The sequence below is a fragment of the Bemisia tabaci genome, chromosome 1, assembly GCF_918797505.1.
Source record: "Bemisia tabaci chromosome 1, PGI_BMITA_v3".
NCBI lineage: Eukaryota > Metazoa > Arthropoda > Insecta > Hemiptera > Aleyrodidae > Bemisia > Bemisia tabaci.
Window position 1 is genome coordinate 38935962 of NC_092793.1, and position 24442 is coordinate 38960403.

Below are 24442 nucleotides of genomic sequence, written 5' to 3' on the forward strand. Positions count from 1 at the left end.
GGAAATGCACAAAATCCAAGATGGCGGCCGATTTTGGCACTTTAATGGCCAGAACGTCAAATGTGGAGCAAAGTTCCCGATCCTCGAAAAGCCTTTCAGGGAGTTTACATACCTTCATTCCTTCTAAAACCCTATGTCGCTACCCTTTCACTGGGCATCCCCTTCGTCTCCTCCTGGGAGGAACCCAATCAAGCATCTTCTTCGGCAGTCCTTCTTCCGTCATTCTGTTGATACGGCCATACCAGTCAAGCTGTCTGATCATGCCGTCGAATACAATGTCATTTTCGACTCCCATGATCTGCCGCATTCTTTCACTGCGGACCCGATCGCTCCTAAAAATTCCTAAAGCCACCTCCTCAAGAAATCCATATTCGTAGCTCTCAACATCGCTTGGGTCCGTTTCTTCAGCTGCCAAACTTCACTGTCATATGTAAGAATACTTTTGAATTCAACTTTGTAAATTTTTCTCTTTGGAAATCCGCGGATCCCAGAGGATTCCATTAAACATCGCTGTAGCCTTCCTTGCCAGGATGTTTCTTTCCTTGATCCCTTGATCCGTTCTTCCATCCTGGGTCAACCGCACCCCTAAGTACCTATAGTGCGCGCAGCTTTTGATCTGCTGCCTATCCTCCAACTCAATGCATTGCTGATAACCTCCCTATGATCAATTTCTTGGAATTGCTGACGACCAAGTGGTGATTGCACAAGATCAAGATGACGCGTAGTACATGATGCGCAAGTTGGTAGAGGAGTATCGAAAGTGGGGTTTGAAAGTCAGACATGATGCGCAAGTTGGTAGAGGAGTATCGAAAGTGGGGTTTGAAAGTCAGCATACTCAACAAATAATTACTATACTAATTTCCCGGACGAGATAAGGTGATTCCTACGTATTTTGAAGCGCTGAATCCGGAAATTTCCTCCATTCCTCCCCATCGCCCTGCAATGTGCCTGTTGCGAACTTTTGCTGGAGCAAAATTAAGAGTTGCTCCTTATAGACGATGTCACAAAAATCATGACAAACGCATCGGCAAAGTCTGAAATGTACTCTTTACTTCGCAATTTGCGTAAGAAATTTGCGTTTTTTTAAGCTGCCCGCCTCAACAACGATACCACAGCACAGGTGAACATTTCGTTAGAGGAGTCGTTCCATACGCTTCCGCGCGCAAGTTGAGGAGAGCATAAGGTCAATCACGGCGGATATCTATCAACGCGAGAAAAACGTGAATGTAAACACGCCGATTGTTATCAGGTGGTTAGAATCATCGTCCTATCTCAAGCGTTTTGGCCGATTGGCATCAGCTATGTTGAATATTGCGTAGTATCCTTGTAAGCAGGGGTTGGATGGATTATGACTCCTGTAACGAAATGTTCACCTGTGCCGTGGTATCGTTTTTGAGGTGGGAAGCTCGAAAATTTCTTATGCAAATTGTGAAGTAAGGAGTTCATTTTAGACTTTGCCAATGCGCTCATCGTGATTTTTAAGACATTTTCGCTGGTACCTAGCAACTCTTATTTTTGCTCCAGCAAAAGTTTGCTACTGGCCAATTTTCCGGAAAGTCGATTCCGCCCGGAAAAATTATCATTATCCTGGTCAGTTTTCTGGAAAACTGAGGGGTGATCCGGAAGAATAAACGCAATTTTCAGATTCAGTGACTCAAACCACATCGGAATTGTCTTATTGCACAATTGAGAACTTTACCCAAATTCTGCAAGGGCACCGGCCCTAAAAAAAAAAAAAAAAAAAAACTAATGCTAGTCATAGAAACTGACTCGGAAAATGATTTTGATTAGAGTGTTCCCGAACACTCTAATCAGAATGACTGCCGAGTTCGGCCTTTGCATGGTCCAAGTCAGTACCATTTGGCATCAAAATCGGAGAGTCCACCACAGATTTTCTCATTCTAGGGACCAAAATGAAGAGAGTAAACTTGCATCACAAACGTGCAAACGGAACGTAATTTTCGAACACATGCTCCCCTGACTATGCAATAAATCGCCTTCTCCCGTCATTTTTGAGCATTTCCGGCCGGTTTTCATTTCCGTTTAGTTCCGTGCCCCATCGATGCACGTTAGTAAGTGTTTATTGCTCGAAAGTATATACCTGAAGGTTGAAATAGATAGAGAAAATTGGAAATTGCAGTTACAATCTATGGAAAGCATCGGTTACGGTATGAAAAATCGTCTTTTTGCGTCAATTTCGAGGATTTTTGGTCGGTTTCCGGTTTCCCTCAGGCCGTTAATCGATCGGTGAATGTATGGGAAGCGTTGATAGTCTGATTTTGTACATCTTAGAGGGTAAACTGGGGGAAAATATCTTTAATTGAAGTGTTAATTATCGAAATATTTGGATTAACATGTATAGAATCGTCTTTTTTTTTACCAACTTTTGACCTTTTTTGGCCCGTTTGAATTTTTTTAGGCCCTTAACCGTCCGATAGCAATTAAAAAAAGTATATCAACCAAAAGTATATATCTTAAGCTTGAAGTATAAAAAAAAATCGAAAATCGGAGAGACTGTATTTTAGATAATTCAGTTTGAACAGTGAATGGCGAAAAAATAGTATAAAGCCTAAATTACGGCCATTTAAATAATGTTTACCTAAAGTTTGATGGCATATTCAAAATCTGCATGAAAAACTGGTCTAGAAACTTTCTTTCAAAGTATAATGGATTGATACAGAGTCTTGCTATGGAGAGTCAAAGAGAGGGAAGTCGAGAAAATGAGAATAGCTAAAACGGGCTTTTTTGAATATCGCTAAAATTCACCTCATCTTTGGGGGTCGATATCTCGCGAACGGGGCGTCGGATGGGAAACCCCTTCAAATTAGTTTCTCAGAATGATGTAAAGACCCCGTATACCAATTTCCAGCCAAATCGGAGGGGGTCGGGTACCGAGCCGGGTTGAGTTGACGTGGAATGACCCCTAGTTGAAATTAAGAATTCGCGCAATACCCATGTTTGGGAGGATGTGACGGGTAAATGGAAATGATCTGGCTCAAACTAATGTCATATCCTTTAAATATAATCCGTGAGGATCACTTTTCAGCTGCCAAACATGGGATTGGCCGAAATGGCCTGTGTCCAACCTAAACCATTGACTCGTTCCATACCGCGCTGCATTTCAGCCGATTTCAATTAACTTCACTTTTAAATAAAATTACTCTTAAAAAGAGCTTTCTGATGATCTATAGGTTTTTTGGTTTGCATGACACTGGGTTGCACTTGCGCGCTTTTAGCAGTTTTTGGTGAAGACAAAAATTTAGTTCTTATTCAATTAGAATCTTGGAGTCGATGGAATTTGAACAGAAACCAGTCTTAATAACATTAGCTCTATTTAGGAAATGAAATACTGCCCTTGAATAGAGCTTTCTGGTGGTGTATAGATTCATGGGTTTACTTCCCACTGGGCGGCACTTACTTGGTTGTAACGGTTCTTTGCAGGAATTTTCCAATACATAAAAAGTTGTCCGTGTTTTTCTTTGGTTTAAAATGCTAGAATTCAAAACTCAAAATTTCGGAACGATGACTTCTTTTAATTACTTTTCCAATTGTCATACCAATTAAAAATGACCTTACCTTTTACAAATTGTAACGGCTGTAACTTTAAACTTCGGCGGGTTTAAACTGAAGCAGGATAGGGGCCGAGGTCAAAAAAGTTATTTTTTGTTTATTTTATAATTTTCTCCCTGAATTCTTTATCAAAACTTTTTGTTTTAAATTGTGGCATTTGCCACTAGTCCACTAGTCTGGAATTTCCAGTTCGTCCGGAATGAGTACTGATTTTTAAGGACGGTCCAGAAGTACTGAAAAAATGCGGAAAGTCCGCAAGAAGATCTGAAATATTTCAATCATACTACGCGTGATTTTTAATGAGGCCTGTAAAGTATGCAATCCCCTGCGCTTCAATTCTTAGATTAGTTTTTGCCCGCAAGATCGTAATTGTGTAGCCAGTCAACATTTACGTCACCAATGAAATTTTCTAGCTAATGAAGCTTATTGGACAATTTGAATTTGTTAGTCGAATCCAAAAAACTATATCCCGAAGATACTCAAAGTCTAGCAGGTCCGCAACTGGTGTGGTGCGGCTTGGCACAACCCTGTTGGAGAAATGAAAAACGTGCTACCTCCGCATTCGGCGTGGTCACGACGGCACTTCTCCACGTGAGAGCAGGATCACGCGGCGACGGCACGCGCTCCGTTGACACTTGCACCGTGAAAATTTTCCTTTTCATCCTTCAGATTCGCGTATTTAACGGCGTCACTCGGCACCTCTGCCCACGTCAAACCATAAGCCTCCTGAGTGTTTTCCCAACTTCGAAGAGGCGATATTTGGTGCGTAGCGTCGTTCCCCCGGTGAAAGAACGTAAGATATATTTGAATGGGGTTTTTTTTTTTCGGCGTAATCGGCTAAAGTCGATTTATTGAAAACACTATAAAATTTGATCGCTTTGACAATTCCTCATATTTCTGTCGGAAAATATTAACCAGCAGGCGGATCCTCGAAAACTTAAAACAGCACCGCGCTACTTCGAAATGCGATATATTGCATTATTAAGATAAATGATATGTCTTGTCTTGCAGTATCGACATAGACTCTATAATCAGGCCACAAAGTTGCTCACGCCATCTGCAATTAGACCATACGCCTGCAAAGAGAGTTGAAGAAAGTGGGCAAGAAAAACTTTGTCCATGTTAGAAATTTGGTTGCAGTGTAACAACATACTTTAATTACGGGATAGTAAATAAAGCAATTAAATAGCAAATAAGCAATAATTAAATAAGCAATTAAACAAGTTAATTTAAGAATTATTTAATTAAAAATAATGTAGGTCAAATAAATAAAAATCTATTCGGAAAATTAACTAAAATCCCATATGAGCATGAATTCACTAAAATGAAAATAGATATATGTAACCACTTTTTTCAACTTTGTTAAAATCGCTAAGAAAAATCGCGTGTTAAATCGATATAAGTTGTAAAAATTCGATTTGGTGCTAGAGGAACTCATGTTTCTTTTAAAATTAAGCCATACCAAAATTACGACCGAGTTGAGAAGAAATGGGTAAATAAGGGTCATCTGGGAAAATCCATAAATAGAAGGTTTTTTTGCGGAAACATGTTGCATTAGGCTACCAGAACAACATATCAAAAGTTTACCGAAATCGGCTGTCCGCTAAGGCCGCCATCTTGAAAAAAGGGGGGGCGGGGGTCCAAAATACGCCGCCGGCGACCGGTTTTTAGCTTATATCTTGAAAAATATCAATCCTACGGACAAATGTCAAAGAACCTGTAAAAAAGATCATAAAATTTCCTATCAGAAACACTATACATTCATCAAATTGCGACTTCTGGTTCGTGAGATATGGCGGTAGTTTCCTACGGCTAGGAAAGTCAAATCTTGCGAGAAATCGCGTTTTTTCAACAAAATCTGTGATTATCTTAAAAACGGCGAGTCTGAGGCAAAAAAGTGTTCTCACCGGAATGAAAGAGCATAACATTTCCATGCTAAGAATGCTTATGAGTACACAAGGGGGTCCGCCCCCGGAGCGCTATGCGGTCCTAACCAACGGCAGCTACTACGCGGTGAGGCTCGGCTTGGCCGCGCCATGAATTGTAGCGGTCCGAGATGAAACAGCTTCACCTTTTTGGTAGATTTACCGCGAAGGTAAGTTACATTATCCATTTAAATATGTACTCATTTCCTTTCATCATGAACCCCCCCCCCCCTCCCCTTTAGGTCATTCTTGTTGTATAGTTAATACCTAACTGTCAAGGTCAACGGTCACGTTTGAAGATAATGTTATAATGTTATGCTCCCTTATTCAAATCCAACTTGTCAAACAACAAATCTTCCGTTTTCGAAGTAACTAAAAGGAAATGAATTAATACAAAATATAGAAAGAGGGAGACAAGCATTTCTTCGTTTTTTACCTTAAGCGGTGGAAGCTACCTATGTGTTGAAAAGCATGAGGGTCGAAGGTTCAATTGTTTTTAATGGATACGAACAAAAAGCGTAACAGATTCTACTAAAACCGTTGAAAGGTGACGACGTTATAGCCTTAAGAAATGTCCTGCCTTAATTTTTTCTGAGTGTACCTACACTCCTCTATCCGTGGCCCAGGACTTGCTTCTATCTAATGAAAAGAATGAGGCGCGTTTGATTTGCTTGCTATCGAACCACTTTACTACAGGGAGTCAAGTTAAAGTATCTCAAGCAGAGGACGATGCGGATACTCTTATCGTAAATGAAGCTATCAGTCTGCCAAGAGGAACGAAGAAACAAGTTGTTATCGTTGGTGAAGACATCGATCTTCTTGGTCTAATGATAGCTTTGACGCCTGCATCAAGGGACGTCCTATTACTCAAACCAGGTAAGGGCAAAAATGCAGCTGAAAGAGGGTTATACAAAATCGGCGATTTTGCCCCCTTCTTGGATTTTGCCCGGAGTTGGATATGTTGTTCCCTATCACATGACACGTCTTTTTCCGGCGTTGGCAAGTTCACCCGAAATTTTTCCCGCGCGCTACAGCGTTGCCAAGTTGAAAACAGGCAAATTCCGTAAGTGGCAAAATTCCGTAAAATTGAGTTATGAAGTTGCGGTTTCAACGAAAACTCTCTAAAAATTGCGCACTTTTAGGAAATGACCATGTTTTTAATGTCGCACTAATTTTAACATGCATTGTTGCCAATTTTTCGATTTTTCAATTCGACAAGTTTTACAAATCCGCAAATACCCTTAAAAGCTATCTTCAAATTTGAATAAAAAGTTGTCTAATTGATAGTTCGTTCGATTCCGCATCCATCGATATATTATAGCTCGCAGGGAAACTTTTGGTTCGCGAGATATCATCATTTTTGTAAACAGCTTTATGGAGCGACGACGCTTTTTGAGTCCGGGCGGATAGAAATTTTAGCCTCCAAAAACACAGGGTAGCATTAATTCCATGGTTTCTTATTTAATTTTTAGCGCTGAATCCGAATTTGCCCATTTCATAACAAAACTGTCACCAAGAAGTTGCCAAATTTGGCAAAAATGGCTTAAAATCGGCTTTTTTGGCGGATTATGGCCAGTGACTTGCCAGGAGTTGATCAGACGACAGAATTGGTTATTTACACAGTTAAAACTCGTTGAACGTTCCACAAGCTGAGTCAAATTCTTTCTGCTCGCGGCAAAATTAAACGCGCGACAAGCAGCAAACTGAAAAAAAGACCAAAATCGGCGCTTTCTGCGGTTTTTGTCCTAAGTTTCTTGTTTTCCTATTAAGAGAATGTTTCTTGACTAAACTAATGAACAACATGAGCAGAATTTAATAAAAATGAACAATAAAATAAAATCGAACATATTCCGATGTTGCCAAGCTTTAACTAAATACTTGGATTTTCGCTGGTTTTTTCGATATTTGTCCTATATTCTTTGTTCACGTCTTATTTTTAAATTATTTAAATGTATCTCTCGTGCAAAATAATACACTTTTGTAGAATAATTTAATTTTCAACTTAGATATGTACTAATAACTAGGGTATTTATTCCAGGGAGGAAAAATTCATAAAACAGTGAGTTTTGTCGAATCGTGTCAATAAATCACATTTTGAAACAGTAATGGAAAACTTTCTGCTAAAAATTAATGAATAAAATGTACTCCTCAGACTGACTTCATTAAAACAAGACAAGACGCATTGCAATATTGCCAAAATTACGTACAATCGTTGAATTTTGGCGGTATTTGACCATTATTATTCATTGCCCTATATTCAGTATACAATTTTATTTTATAATTCTGAGAAAATGGAGTTTAATAGAAAAAAGTAAAATACCAAAGTGAAGAAGACGCCCAGGAAAGGGCAATAAGGGGCTTAAAAAGAAACAAAGGCGCTCCAAATTACTGAGGACCTGTGGGAGGACAAGGAACTATGGCGGTTAGGCGTTGCGGGGCGCGAGAGACCGCTGTGAAAGCAGCTCCTATCTATGTATGTGAGGCCTTGTCTCGACGGCGCAACTGTTGAGGGAATTAGGTGCAACTGTAGCGAGTTTGTTGCACCAACCGAAATTCCCTGTCTCGACGCGCACGCATGTGTTCCTGGAACTTTGAGGCGGGAATATTTGAACAATATTAATTTTTCTAGGTTAAACGATGTCAATTGAGATAATTGAACTGATAATTATGAACGGGAGGTGAATATTTTGCGTTATGTCGACCAGGTATAAAACAAAAAACAATAACATTACTCAGATATGGATAAAAAGAAAATATATTCGATAAAATTTTATTTTCCTGCTGTAGTGATATGCTACAAACGAAAATATAAAATTGATACTGAAATGTGTACAAATATTTCTAAATAATAACCGCTCCGAAATAAAACACCCGTAATACACTCCCGCTTCACGTGTAACCAGCGTTTATCAATTCAAAACATCGAAGGTAAACAACTGTTGAGGTTCCAGATTTCTGACCTTGAAAGTTTCACTTATAAGTGAAACATTTTTGAGACACTTCCTTCAACAGTTGCGCCAATTTCCCTCAACAGTTGCGCCGTCGAGACAAGGCCTAACAATACAATAGTTTGTCGTTACACTCTGTGTATTTCAGATTTTCCAAGAAATGTTCATTCAGTCGGAAAACAAGAAACTTAGGACAAAAACCGCAGAAAGCGCCGATTTTGGTGTCTTTTTTTCAGTTTGCTGCTTGTCGCGCGTTTAATTTTGCCGCGAGCAGAAAGAATTTGACTCAGCTTGTGGAACGTTCAACGAGTTTTAACTGTGTAAATAACCAATTTTGTCGTCTGATCAACTCCTGGCAAGTCACTGGCCATAATCCGCCAAAAAAGCCGATTTTAAGCCATTTTTGCCAAATTTGGCAACTTCTTGGTGACAATTTTGTTATGAAATGGGCAAATTCGGATTCAGCGCTAAAAATTAAATAAGAAACCATGGAATTAATGCTACCCTGTGTTTTTGGAGGCTAAAATTTCTATCCGCCCGGACTCAAAAAGCGTCGTCGCTCCATAAAGCTGTTTACAAAAATGATGATATCTCGCGAACCAAAAGTTTCCCTGCGAGCTATAATATATCGATGGATGCGGAATCGAACGAACTATCAATTAGACAACTTTTTATTCAAATTTGAAGATAGCTTTTAAGGGTATTTGCGGATTTGTAAAACTTGTCGAATTAAAAAATCGAAAAATTGGCAACAATGCATGTTAAAATTAGTGCGACATTAAAAACATGGTCATTTCCTAAAAGTGCGCAATTTTTAGAGAATTTTCGTTAAAACCGCATTTTCATAGCTCAATTTTACGGAATTTTGCCACTTACGGAATTTGCCTGTTTTCAACTTGGCAACGCTGTAGCGCGCGGGAAAAATTTCGGGTGAACTTGCCAACGCCGGAAAAAGACGTGTCATGTGATAGGGAACAACATATCCAACTCCGGGCAAAATCCAAGAGGGGGGCAAAATCGCCGATTTTGTATAACCCTCTTTTTAGCTCAAATCAATTGCGAACATCGAATGCAAATTTTAAGAACAGTATTCTGTTAAGCCATGCCGTCAGTGGATGTGATACCACTTCAGCATTTCGTAGCAAGAGCAAAGACAAATTTATTAAATTGTTAGAAAAATGTGGCGAAGTCTCTCGTATTGCTGAGAAATTTGATGAAACAGACTGCACTCAAGATGAGCTTTGTCAAGCGGGTGAGCAATTCGATCTTTTGCTGTACGGTGCTAAATACTCAGTTACTGCTTTGAACAAAATGCAGATTGCAATGTTTTAATCGTGCTTTGGCAAGGCCAAAAAAAGAGGTGAAACTGCAAACGTTGCCTCCAACTTTCGATGCGTGCAAACAACACTTCTTACGTGTATATTATCAAGTCCAACTCTGGAGAGGAAGAAAACTGAATCCCAAGGAATGGGGGTAGAAATCTTCGGAACTCGGGCTTCTCCCTGTACCTATGCTCAACCCGCCTGCCCTCCCAAGATCTTTTACAAATCATCTCATGCACATGTTCGAAAGGCTGTAGTAACCGCTGCTCTTGTAAGAGAGGTGGTCTACCATGCAGTGACATTTGTCTACACTGTTCCGGCTTGGGATGCAGCAATCAAGCAGAAACACTGATCGAGGAGGAAGCAGAGGATGAATTTAAACTAACAACCGCCGCTTTAGGTGATTCGATGGACGCCATATTTCGTGTCAGAATGGAATGCGATATATCGCATCAATTGGTTCCATTCATTCAGCTACTCGTCATTTTTCTCCAATTTTGAGATTGCAATTCTGTTGTTAGGAGACTAAAGCACTCGCTGACCAATTTTAACAAAGAAATTCAACGTAATAAAGGCGTGGTTTTTTTAGAGAGAAAATATCGCATTCGAGTGCAGTTTCCATATCAGTATAGAATGCGATGTTTTCTCTCTGAAAAAACCACGTCTATTATTCCCGTTAGTCTCCTGGCAACAGAATTGCGATCTCAAATTTGGAGAAAAATGACGTGTAGCTGAAGAAATGGAACCAATTGATGCGATACATCGCATGCCGTTCTTTCACAAAATATGGCGTCCATCGAATCACCCCAAGGTAATGAACTAAGAAATGCTTGTCTCCCTCTTTCTATATTTTGTATTAATTCATTTCCTTTTAGTTACTTCGAAAACAGAAGATTTGTTGTTTGACAAATTGGATTTGAATAAGGGAGCATAACATTATAACATTATCTTCAATCTAGAGTCCCTTTATACCCAGAGTTAAGACAACTCGATTATCAGCTGACTGGCAGCCGGCCTTGGCTGGCCATGGAGGCCGAAACGAGTGCACCCAAACGAACGATATTGAGGTATAAGGATCAGGAATCCTGCGATGTCTGTCACACAAAAACAACAACATCAACAAATTGATCAATTAAAACGAATATTAGATTGGTTTGTGAATAATTTCTTAATCTATTTTCATTTTAGACCGATGGAAATAACAATTAACTCTTGATAAACCACAATTAGGTAATATTTTCATTATTCTTGTTCACATTCGAGGTACCGCCATCTTGGTGCACTCGTTTCGGCCTCCATTAGCGAGAACCAATCAGAATTGGATTTTTTTTAGGCTACTTTCAGCCCAACCAAAAGTGAGTTGTCTTAACTCTGGGTATAAAGGGACTCTCTTTCAATCGTGACCGTTGACTTTGACAGTTAGGTATTAACTATACAACAAGAATGACCTAAAGGGGAGGGGGGGTCATGATGAAAGGAAATGAGTACATATTTAAATGGATAATGTAACTTACCTTCGCGGTAAATCTACCAAAAAGGTGAAGCTGTTTCATCTCGGACCGCTACAATTCATGGCGCGGCCAAGCCGAGCCTCACCGCGTAGTAGCTGCCGTTGGTTAGGACCGCATAGCGCTCCGGGGACGGACCCCCTAGTGTATTCATAAGCATTCTTAGCATGGAAATGTTATGCTCTTTCATTCCGGTGAGAACACTTTTTTGCCTCAGACTCGCCGTTTTTAAGATAATCACAGATTTTGTTGAAAAAACGCGATTTCTCGCAAGATTTGACTTTCCTAGCCGTAGGAAACTACCGCCATATCTCACGAACCAGAAGTCGCAATTTGATGAATGTATAGTGTTTCTGATAGGAAATTTTATGATCTTTTTTACAGGTTCTTTGACATTTGTCCGTAGGATTGATATTTTTCAAGATATAAGCTAAAAACCGGTCGCCGGCGGCGTATTTTGGACCCCCGCCCCCCCTTTTTTCAAGATGGCGGCCTTAGCGGACAGCCGATTTCGGTAAACTTTTGATATGTTGTTCTGGTAGCCTAATGCAACATGTTTCCGCAAAAAAACCTTCTATTTATGGATTTTCCCAGATGACCCTTATTTAGAGCTAAATTGGCTGGACTACTATCTCTCTAATTTCACCCATTTCTTCTCAACTCAGTCGTAATTTTGGTATGTCTTAATTTTGAAAGAAACATGAGTTCCTCTAGCACCAAATCGAATTTTTACAACTTATATCGATTTAACACCTAAAGAAATTGAACGTATTCTGTACAAAAATCCACCAGGGAAATGTAGAAATTGGCAGGAAGAAATTTTGATATATTTCAGTTTTTCTTCCCAAAATCTGCCCGTTTTTAGAAATAATTTCTTTCCTGATAATTCGAGGGCTTTTTTGTGAAAATTCATTGCATTTGCAACACATTTTCTTGGAGTGTGAAAAAATTCAAGAGGACTATTATAATAAAAAAAGACAAAAAATTAGAGGACTGAGTTGAGATTTCATCCGGGTTCATAATTTCTGCCTGCCCGGCGAAAGACTGAAACTCTGTTTCTTGTGGAGACCATTATTGATTCCGAGTGCCAAATTACGTGAACTTTTAGAAGAACATATCTGCCAAGGCGTCGTTGAGAATTCATCTTCCGAAAATTTCGGGCTGAAATAGTAGAAATAGCAGAGAATTACCCTATAGGCAAACGAAATGAAGGGAAAATGGAGCGATCCTGTCAGTGAAAGCAGGTGTTGTACCAGACAAAGGAACACTAATGCCACTTACACTAACTAATGGCAAACCCATGAGAGGTCGCTTAGTTAGTCCTTCATTTTCCCTCTTGGTCTGTAACAACCTCGCACATCCACTAATAGGATCGCTGCATTTTCTCTTTGTCTAAGTATCTTTTTTTAGCGTATTGATTTTAATATTCAGCTCTCTGACACGATCATTAAAATTTGAATTTTGGCCCCGTACTCTCCTTGTCTTGTAGCTCATCTCTGAACATTACTCACTGTCCGTCGAAAAAATTCAAGAAAAGACCAGCAACACTCCCCCTTACTTACCCCTCTCCCCTCAATTTATCATTCTTGCCTACACTAGGATGGTTGAATCTCGACTGTGAATTGGCGAGTGATAAAACTAAGGCCATTTTTACCCTCAGCCGCCAGAATTAGGTACATTGATAACGTGTATCACATACCCAAAATATTCTGCCGTTTCTATCTCAAAACTATGTTTTTTGTCCTGGATGACATAATCAGCCCTCTTACCCCCATATAAAACTAGTCCATTTCTTTCTCATCTGAACATACATGTAAATTATTTCATTCAGATGTCTCGCGGAATTATTCCTTTTTACTTTTTACTGCTGAAGCTAGAAATGGACCTAGTATCTTTTCATCATTCGCCAGTTCACCAGAAAATTGAAATTTCCAAAAACACACGTACTTTGGCTTGTAAAAATAGTTTTTTTTTTTTCCTTCTTTTTTTTTTAGAAAAATGTCAGGTGAAAGGAAAAATTAAAGGCCATTTTTGGCTTCATCAGCAAAAAGTAAGAGGGTGCGGCCGCGTTGGACTCAGAAAGAAGCTGAGTCGTTTGTCCTTTTAGGTGCAAAACAAACGAAATAGCTGTACACGGGAATTAGAGGTGGATTAAACCATTTGATCGGGACAACCTTGTCACCAGACACAGTGAGGAGAATTTTTCAGGCATAGTGTGTACACATAATTTCAGATGTATTTTGGACTGCTGAATCCAGAAAAGACCTTGGTTAGTCTATACTATGCAACAATTTCCTAAAGAATTGAATTTTCTTGGAAAAATCTCGTTTTTGAAGAATATCCTTATTTTACGAAAAATTGATGACCATTGGGGAAAAACTCATGTCATCTTAGGACTCAGTGTTAAAAATTACACCGGTACCACCTAAAAAACCCCCTGCATTTTTTCAGTAGGGAATTATGATGATATTGAAATATTGAGATAAATCAAATTTTTGACGCCTGAAGTGATGATGTTGCGTCTTTTCGGAGTTTTCAGAAGAGCTTAATTTTTTTTTGAAGTGAAAGTAGGTAGGCCAAATACGTAGGTATGCCCTTCCCAACACTTTCAACTAGAGCGCAGATTTTTGTTTCCTCTGCGGGAGTCGTGGCGCGAGATTTGAATTTTTAACAACTTTGCAGTCTTGGCCAAAAACAAATATGACCATCTCTGCTATTAATAAAAATGAACAAAAAGCCACCTCACAAAAACATATGAATTTCCAATCTTATCAAATCTTCTTCCCTTAAATTTGACAATTTTTAACAACAGTAGACGGTCACATTTATTTCCGGTCAAGGCTAGGAAAATGTTGAAATTCAAATCTCACGCTACGGCCCTGGTGGCGAAAGCTGAGTTTCAGCCAAAGAGGTCGACAAGAGCATACCTACGTTTTACATACCCTGGGCCAAATAAACTATATTGTGTCAAATTTTCGAAATTTTTCAAGCAATTTGTATATTCTAAAAATAAATGTACAAGTAAACCACAAATGTAGGCATTTGTAGCTAAGAAACCAAAAATAAAGGCTACTGGCGAAGCCTAAAAAATTTGTTTGTATGTTTATCTCTAGTAACGCACTCCCTACATACTCCACCCTGGTACACAAAACACTCATTGTGTCGTATCGGATTTTGAAAAATCGTCGGGATTCAACCACCCTAGACTATGCTACATCCAGATTGGAAAATTCCATGAAAGTTGATGAAATGAAATTCGATGATACTTGGTGAAATGAAATTTCACGAAATTCCATGTAATGAAATTTCACGAAACTTCATGAAATGAAATTTCATGTTTCTGTCCATGTTATGTTTCATGTTCTATCTGTTTTCTCTGGATATATCACTTGTGTAAACTACTTTTTAAAGTTGAACAGACTCTAATACTCGTGAGCAGAGTCCAAAGGGGATGGAAACTTGATAATTTTCCTCCAGTAAAGCAGTTCCAACCTTGCCGATTTCATCTCTTATTTTTAACGCTGTTTATGCTATTGGAGTAAGTTCTGAAACCGTATTTTATAATCCTTTTCCTATTTTTTGCAGCACTACAGAAGATCTTTAGACTCCAGAAATGGAGTGGGTTGTGGTGAATTCTCAAGTACATCTCCAGTCTGTCATAGCGGCACTTGGAACTCAAATAGGAGACTCATACGTGGTTGGGGAAACATGTCTCGGTAAGTACATACATAAATGTCGCTTTTACAAAGTGCCCAGGTGCTCTGCAACACCTAAATGCCATTCTTGTCGATCGACCCGGAGGTCATCTGGTAAATTACATCTCGTAATTTCATCTTGAATGCCTCCTATCCACAATTTTGCTGGACGTCCCCCACGTCTCCTCCCAGGATCAACCCAATCTAGTACCTTCTCAGGCAATCTGTCATCTGCCATTCGTTGAACATGACGATACAGGGCAATCTGTTTGGTCCTAATTTCATGCACAATATCCTGCTTGGCATCCATTACCGCAAGCACTCTTTTGATCCTTACATCATCTCTTTTCGAGATTCTCGCTGATCTGCGCCAGAAATCCATCTCGGTTGCCTTAATAATCTTTTGAGAATGATCTTTCAAGCGCCATACCTCACTGCCATAGGTCAGAATGCTTTTGATAATGGTGTTATAAATTAATCTCTTTTTTTCCTTTGGAGAATTTCTCTGATGTTTTTGTTTTATTCTCTCTGATTACATATTACTATAATCATATCCTCATTTCATTTCCTTTCCCTTTCCTTTTTCTCTTTCTGTAGCACCTGTATCCATTTACAATTATCATTTTACAATGGCTTTCCCCTAGTATACAATTGATGCTTAAACGGAATCAGTTGTTTTAATGACATTTCCGGCTAAATCATGGGTTTTCCCAGGAAGGCAGTCTCTCGTCCCTCCCGGACTCTATTGTTGCCAGATAAGTTGCTTTTTTAGCACTTTTCCCAATTCAAATCCATGTGAAATATTCACATTTATCGCTTAATCTGGCAACCTCTCGACTGAAATGGAAAAAGGTAGAATCGCTGAAAGTCTGAATCCTTCGAAGTTTATATTATTTATAGTAGCGAATGCGGCAATCCATGAGCTTAGGTATCTATCATGCACGTATTTTTTTATCACAGTGCAGTTGAAATAATTCTGGATGATAGCAGAGCCTAAGAAAAAGACATTTTTCTTTGAGATTTCCATAGCTTTATTCGGAATTCAATACGAATGACGAACATGAAGAAAAAACGATACAAAAGCACTCCATCTTGTCTATCTCAACAGTAAGGGAAGGAAAAAGAGAGGGGAAAAAATAAGAAGGTTGGGCACCAACCAATCAGGTGTGAGCAAAACAGTGATGCCCGGTGAGGAGAGTTAAATTTACATTAGTGCCAACTTAGGTAAATTTATACAGAGAAAATTATGATCTGGCACAATAACTAACACTGGAGAAGTTTGATTGCATGATTAAAATTCATCTAAGATAATCTTATAAATGGTTGAATGTTTCTAGTATTGTCATCATTTGAAAGTTGGTTTGAAAAAAAAACAAAGAAAAATATTTGAGCCCCTCTTTTCCCAAGTTTTTAAGACCCCCCAAAAATGTGGAGGGGCGCTAAAAAATTGAAAGTCTTTATACTTCAATACCTGTTACAGGAAAACGTACACTAAGATCCAGGTAAGTATCACTGAAAATTGTAAAAAAATGAGAACTTTGCTGCTTTGCTCCCTACCCTTTAACCCTTTCATTAACAGGCTAGATTCATGCCCAGAGACAAGAGACCCTCCACTAGCCTCCTAGCGACAGGTGGAAGCTTTTACTTTCGGGGTTTCAACAATTCCTTATGGACAATTATTAGGGAGCAACAGTCATCACCCTAGTTTCGGCTGTTGACTTACCTACATGGTCGATGATGAGCTTCGGATGACGTCATGAGCCAAACAACTTTCCATTTTCGGCTTGTTTGCAAAACGAAACTGCCAACACGTTGTTGAACATCAACCATGTAGGTAAGTCAACAGTAGAGTGCTGAAGTCCCGAAAGTAAAAGCTTCCACCATGGCCAAGATACTAGTGGAGGGTATCTTGTCTCTGTTCATGCCCCACAACTGATACTAGTTGTCGTGCAAATAAATCAAAGCGCACTCTGTAGTACAGTATCTGAAGTTTTAGTTCAGATCTTCCTTAACATAAAGAGTTACAAATGTGAATAACTCAGAATTTAAGTGATTAAATGGTGGTGGAAGTGTTGCGGAAGGATACGGTCTCCCTGTGAACGCAGATGCTGCATTCGTGGGTTTGTGGTGACAAAAAGGTCAACAATCCTTACGGAGCTAAGATTTTTCATAAGCATGGGGGCAATAGTACAACAACTGAGTAAAGTTTGTTTCATGATTGGAGGGAAGGCCAACATTGTCCGTTCTCGAACAACTTCTTTATTCCTTCAAAACTTAAAAGTACTCTATTAGAGTATATCTGATTAGTTAGGTACTAGGGGGTACACCTCCTGATCGCTACGCGGACCAGCCCTCTGAAGGCGCTTCGTGCCATCAAGGGGCCGCCTCGCGGCCCTTATTTTAGCTTCTTGCCAACGTTGACACTTTTTCCATAAAAAAAATACGATATGAGGTATATATTGCTTTTTAGAAGAAACGATGTTTGTTTGAGTTAAATACAGCAAAAAAAATCTGAAATCAAAAGTATGCATTTATCTATGGTCGATTCATGAACCATTGCAGTAAAACAACGAGAGAAGAGAATCAGGTCTTGATTAAAAGGACAGCGTGTCAGGGATCGAACCCACGACCCAAGACTTTATGCGGGAGCGTCTGACGGCTTAGACGACTCGGCCACTGTCCTACATAATTCGTAACGGGCGAATCTTGCGTTCATACATTAGAGCAAATGCACAGGCTACTCAGCCTTTGTGCAACCTTCTGCGCATAGCGGCAGCAGTTGCGGAGCATTCTGTAAATTTGCTCACTTTTATAACGTGATTGTCAAAAAACCTGGGTCCTGGGATCTGTTTAGAGTGGGCGCATTTAGAGACCATCACCTGATGATGACAAAAATCATGGAAATCGGTCCAGCAGAACGCTCAAACGAACCATGACAAAAAATAAAAATTTACATCGTTTAAATGGGAGAATTCGCAACTTTACCACGTAATACAAAAAAACCTGGGTCATATTTTGAAAATCTAAGTAAAGCGGGCTCATCAAGAGACAATTGCCCGTCGACAGCTGCAAAAATCATAAAAATTGGCCTGGTAGAACGCTGGAACTAATCGTTACCAGTTATGCAAATTTGGGAGGTCTTGGAGCTCACAGTATAGATAGATGCTTCTCAGCAGATGTAAACTCGAGCTCCTGTTCCATTGATGCTCGTGAAACTTGGAATTTCGACTTTTTTATTAATTAAATTCTTCTACTTTCTATATTTACCTTTAGTAACTGCGACACTTTAGATTCAGCACTCCAATATTATTAAATAAAAAAAATACTATCTATTTCTCTTTTGAAGTAATGCACTTTTGAATCAGCGCTTCAATATTATTAAATAAATACTATCTGTTTTTCTACTGAAGATGGCAAACGTGTCCTAAAATGCTATCTCAGCTTCTGTTAGTTCGATTTTTGTGAAACTTCGTACCATGGGATATTTTTTGGTACTGCTGTCTTAATACTAACAAGAACTGAGTAAAAAGTGACCAAGTTGAAAGAGGGCACTTTTCCCCTTTTCTCGCTATTTTTTTTCGGCGTTCATATCGTGGTATCTCAAAAGTTCTTATGGGGCCTTGTTACTAATTGTATCGAACATGTAGATTATTTTTATTATTAAATAGCAGTGCTTTTTGTAAATTCCACCCGGTTTTTTGTCTTTCCTGAAAAGTAGCAGTTTGTGACAAGTGCCGTTTTTTTTGTATGGTCCTTCAAATAGTGTCTGATAATTTACTTAATTTTTAATTAATGTTTCTTGTTTTTTTATAGAAAATTTGCACCTGATTTACCGTAATCTTTGCATGGAAGATAGGACGTCTCGTAGTTTTCGGAGATCTATTGGACATGCCCAAGCTATCAAAAAGGTAAATGGTGGTAATGGTGTATTTTTTTTTTTCGTTTCTAACTGTGAAAAAGCTTGATGCATTAATGGCCTTCTCTGTCCTCCTCTAGACGCCCCTCTTAGTGTGTCTATAGGCCTAGAAAACCTTGACATATCAGAGAATTTCGTTAGATTAGCGGAACCATAAAAAAGTGAAGGAGCTTGATGATAAAGACTTTAAAATTTGAAAAACTTAAAAAATGAAAACTGAAAAAAGAAATCTGCATTGTCATACTGATTGTGGATATCAATCTGGTTCGGGGTTAACTACCTAAATTATACACTGAGCACTGAACAGAGGAATAATTTTTAGTAAAGAATTTTAGTTTATGTCTTGATAAATACTTTTTTTTTTTTTATATATTATTCAATGTAATCAGTACAGGAGCTTTTTATACAAAGTAAAAAAGTATAACAGTAATACTTCACGAGTTTAAATGTAAAGAGAGGGAGGGCAAATTAGTTTATACTCAGAAAATGGGTGTATTAACAAATACACAGTAAAGTTCTAAACTTTCTTCATACGGTTGATTTTAACTATAATTGTATTTCTCTTAAGGGTATAGGTCTAATCTTGGAGAAGTTAATTCCCATTGTTCGATTCTTTTAAGTCTGCGAAATTCGTTAGTGTTATCAAGCAGTGACACAGCGATTAGATTTTAATGTTGATGCAGGTGATCCTCATATCTTGAGGACAGCTTACATACGTATATAATCTCTATTAATCTTGATCCCAAGATCTCTACATATGTCTTGATTTTGCTCATAGCGGGTTTCTTTACATGTTTTCTGAAGTTGTACATTTTAAAGGGCTTGAATGATTTCAATATTGGTGGGAATTGCAGTACTCCAGATCTGGCATCCATAGGACCAGACAGGGCGGATGATAAATACCCAAAGAAATTATTTTTACATGTCTTTATCATTTGCAGTGAAATTAATCGCAATGGGTCACTAAACTTTGTGTTTTTTATTCAATATTCTGAAAATACTAGATGAGTACATTGCATGGTGGTGTATTGCGTTTTTTACAACCATAATTTTGAAAAACGAACAAACTCGCTTTTAAAAAGTTTAAGGACTCAAATGGCGGGGAACCAATGGAAGTGATGTACTACGGCAGTCAAATCGCTATCAACTCTCGGTGTCCATCGATGTTTGTTAAGAGACAACGTATTGTTGTGGGGGGAATGCTGGCGTAAATGAAGAACACAACCAAATATGGAAATAGCACAATGAATACATATGTATCTAAATCTCTATATAAATCTCTAATGAATAGCAACACTCACAGGGGCCGACCGGATCTAGCTCTAAAATCTTTCCTAGATGACTGATCTCGCCCACGTGGATATCACATCCTTTTATGCCAATGCTTGAACTTCCGAAAAACGGAAGCTCTCTGCGCGGACATAAACAAATGCGCCTCGAGAAACTCCGTCCGATAGGACTGACCCTGGACCTCCGCGATTTCTCACGAAGAGCCATGCCGCGAAGCATGCCTCATCTACGGAGCTGAATGTGGACACCAAACCTGCAAGGTCTGGTCCCACAACATCCCCCCTCGCTACAAAAACAAAAAATGCTCTGATCTCATTCTTATGACTCGATTTTTGCGTAGATGAGACAAACTCCAGCGACAGAATCAACCCAATCAGGGATAAGCGTCTCGAGGACCACCTGGCTGAAATCAGTCTTCTCCCTTCCCTGAAAAATTTACCAATCATTAAAAATGTACAATAAAACTGTCGATGCTGCCGTCCGAATCCTGTTTGTCCAGTGTGCTTCCCTGCGTCCCATCCTCGTGTAGCCGCAGGAATCGTCCGAGAGTCCTGCAGAGGAGTGCCGATCACCGCCGTTCGGTTTCTGTTTGTCCAAAGCGACGAGCCAGGCTGTATCCATGAATAGCCGCGGAAAAGACCCGTGGTCTAGTGAGTCCCCTCCGTCAACGGGAAAAGAACAGAGCACCGTGTCCCTTCGTCGTCGACCATGTAGCGCATACTCGGGGGAAGTAATCTCCGTGGCCTTGAAACCAATGAAGTTGATCCGGTTGCCGACGCCTTCATGAACCCAAGCGAAAAACTCCTGCACCGAGACGTGAGACATGAGTTTGATCCAGGAAAACATTAGCTGGTCCAGAGTGCTGGAGTGCTGAGGGCGGACGGTCAAGTCCGCCAGGGATGACGTACGTGCCAATGTTTAAAGCGACGACATGAACCATAGCAGCAACACTGCGGCCTACATCAACCATGATACGTAGCCGGCCACAACTTTCGTCGCACCAGAGGCTTCCTATCACCACCCAAGGTCCAAGGTGGATGAAGACCGTGGAAAACGCAGGACACACCGTCGAGCACTTCCTCTTGGAGACTCCCCCGATTCTTGCCACGTCACCGCTCCGTCTACAGGTTAGCCAACTGGAGAAACAAGACCGCCAGGCGACATAGAAACACAGTAATAAAATAACCGGGAATTAGTATATATGTAAAGAAAAGATACAATTAAAACAACTCTCACATCTTGATTGAACCCTAATAATTACAAACAAAAAGTTAATGACTTAAAATTCCGCAAAATTACCGGTGGCCAAATATAAAATTTTGCTCAAGAACTTTGAAAAAATGACTATAATATAGGTATCTACAAGAAAGTAAAAGAAAAACAACTTCTTATTATCATTACCAAAAGGGAAAAACGAACTACTGTTTTTTTTTTTTTAAACATTAATATGAACTAGAAAACAAACTCCCAAAAGAATTGTTACTCTTGAATTTTCTTCTTAGGCCTTTGCCCTTTAAATTTATATATATTTTTTTTCAACTTTTTTCCTTTTTCCAAGTTTTTTTTTTATATTAATATATTTTCTTTTTTATAATTTACAATATACAATATCAAACCAATGAAATATTAAGTTATTAGTAGAATGGAACATTTTCAATCATCAAGTTATTATAATATCGTGGGATTTTAATTATGGTATTCTTTTAATAATTTTATACATTAATCGAAACATCGTTTTTCTGAAAATCACTAAAATCTTATTAATTAATCAATAATTGTTATATACTCTCTATTAATTCGTTATCCCCTCAGTCTCATGACTCTTAGGACAGAGGGGAGGGGGTCGAACTCGACGCCATCCACCAGAGAATTTCGTATCAGACGAAACCCACAAAGACTGTCCGCCTTTTTACGTGGTAAAAAGGTGAAAAAAAAAAACCAGTTGCCCAACAAAATTGGGAAATTCTTTGAAAAAAAACAAAAACAACGCCCCTCTCACTTGACCTCAGGCGTTGGATCGCCTCGCTTGAATGGGACTCGCTATCGAAGCCACGGAGGCCTGAAGCAGCCGCCACCCCACTAACACTCCCAACAAGGCCAGAAAAAGGACCAATGTCGAAAGGCCATATAAATGAATTTGTGGAGAAACCCATGGCCTACTCCTTCGCCTTTCGGATAAAGTTGAAAGAAGCGCGCTGAGCATAGCTCGGTCGGCAGACTGCGCCGCGAACTGCCGCACATTCTCAGCCAGGTCCCCCCTCTCCTTCTCTTCCTCGAGGGCCTGCTCCTCATTTACCGTCAGACCCGCGACGCCATCGATAGTGGGAATCACTGAGTCCTCCCACTCCCCGACCATCTCTGACGTCAGCTCGACTCCTCCGAACATCAACTGCTTTGTCGTTCCAATATCGCAGTGCTGCAGTCCACGGAGCACGCCGGCTCCGGTGACAACTCGAAACTCATGCCGCTGCCCGCAATTTATGCTTAATTTCGTCGAGTTAATTACGGAGAAAACCCATTTGTTCCCCAACCGTAGAAAATACCCATCGGGTTTGTTTGAAAGTATTCTTTTCTCACAATTAGAAGACTTCTTACTTGAAAACAACTCGAATTCACATGCATTGACAGTTTCCATGGATAATGGCACTTTTGCTGGGCAAACAGTGATATTGACTGATTTTTTACATTCGTCCACTGTTTGTGAACTAAGGGCTGCAAACCATTTGAAGTCTGATGACATTATTAAATAATCCTTCACGTCAAGTTGGACAAATGACTGCAACGCCGGATGAAAAACCGGTATTGCTATTAATTTCCATAACGCGAACTCCATTCCTACCCTTCTCAGAGGAAAATCAATGGTGATTACTAGTTCTTCCCTAATTTTACTTAAACTCACCTTCCCTAAATCATAAAAAACTTTTAGTTTTTTAGCCGTAACTTCGGTTACAAGCCTGTACTGTTCGGCTAACCCTACTTCAATGCGTCTCAGGACGTTGAATAAATATTGAGGAGGAAATAATTCTCCTCTCAATGTTCCTTCCAGAGCACCCTCGAGCCCAAGTCGTAGCTGCGATCTCTCGAACCGCAGTTTCGCAACCCAGAAGCTTATCTCACGCAGTTTTGCCTCGAGGTCAACTGCGCTCCTCAGATCTCCAATAGCGTTACCATTAGTTACCATCTCTCGTGTTAATGCATTAAGAATTTTCGCGTTCTGCATCGTCCCGTTGAGCATCCCTTGGATAATTGCCTTGTGAGGTGTTATTTCAGCCTCCAGCTCGTCTACTCTGCCTTGAAGATCCCCGAGGCTCCCTTGCACCGTGGTTCTGTCCTCGTCATCCATTAACCCCGTCAAGCTCGAGACGAGTCTGCCGAACCCGTCGCACAGAGAGCGTGGTTTCCTTTCTTGGGGGACCAGGTCCAATACCGCTTCCATCTCAGTCACATATTCGGTCAGCTCACCATGTAAATCTCTCACTTCCGCAAGCAATGTTGTTTTATTTTTTGACAGTTTAGCCACGTTAGCGATAAATGATTGCAAATGGAGGAACTCGCTTTCCAACTGCACATCCTGTGCCCTTAATTGCGAGATATTGTACTTTAAGCTGACCGAATATGAAGCCGATGAATACAGTACCTACTGGCCCAATTTTCTGAAATATTATCCCTGCTGTCATTTCCTCCACTCGTGCTGAAAATGCATGACTCCACGTGGCAATGAAGACCGCTAAAGAAAATAATTGAATTCCGCTACTGAAACAAAAAATAAAGGATTAGCGTCAGGGAACTGAAACCATCGTAAGGAAATATAATGCTCAACCAATTTCTGTGCTTAGTTCTCCTGTAAATTACATTATTAAGGGTACACCCTTCTCTCTCTTTTTTTTTTCTCTTTTTCTCTTTTTTTTTTTTTTTTTTTTTTTTTATACCACATAGTTTAGTTCCAAAATTTCAGCTGTGCCGATTTCTTCATGAGCGGAACTATAATACCTGCGTAATCTGCTGATATGAAAGGTTTCTATTCGGCTATCAGTTTCTACTTCATACAACCCATGATCGTTTACTTTTTTGATTATATAACCCGTTTTCTCAAATTTCTTCCGCATTTTTTCTGTTACTCCTACTTTACGGTTCGGGTCATAAATTAATACGGCTTGCCCCGGCTCATACACAACTGTCCTATGCCGCTCAGCAAAATTTCGAATGGATTTTTCTTGCGACCTCTCCAAATGATTTTTCATTAATGATCTCGCTTCCTCCAGAGCTCT

At 39.6% G+C, this 24442-nt stretch overlaps 1 protein-coding gene across 6 annotated transcripts in view; it reads left to right on the plus strand.

The window, feature by feature from the left end:
- Positions 1-24442, plus strand: part of tim (timeless) — a 161118-nt gene that overhangs the window by 26988 nt on the left and 109688 nt on the right. For 4 of the 6 annotated variants that reach the window (XM_072300706.1, XM_072300702.1, XM_072300693.1 and 1 more), the window contains 2 exons: positions 14859-14989; positions 18782-18876. In XM_072300706.1, the coding sequence (XP_072156807.1) occupies positions 14887-14989; positions 18782-18876 (198 nt within the window). In that variant the 5' untranslated portion in view covers positions 14859-14886. Of the gene's footprint in view, positions 1-11657; positions 11788-14858; positions 14990-18781; positions 18877-24442 lie in introns of those variants that run through there. The other 2 variants (XM_072300699.1, XM_072300710.1) reach the window with 2 other exon arrangements.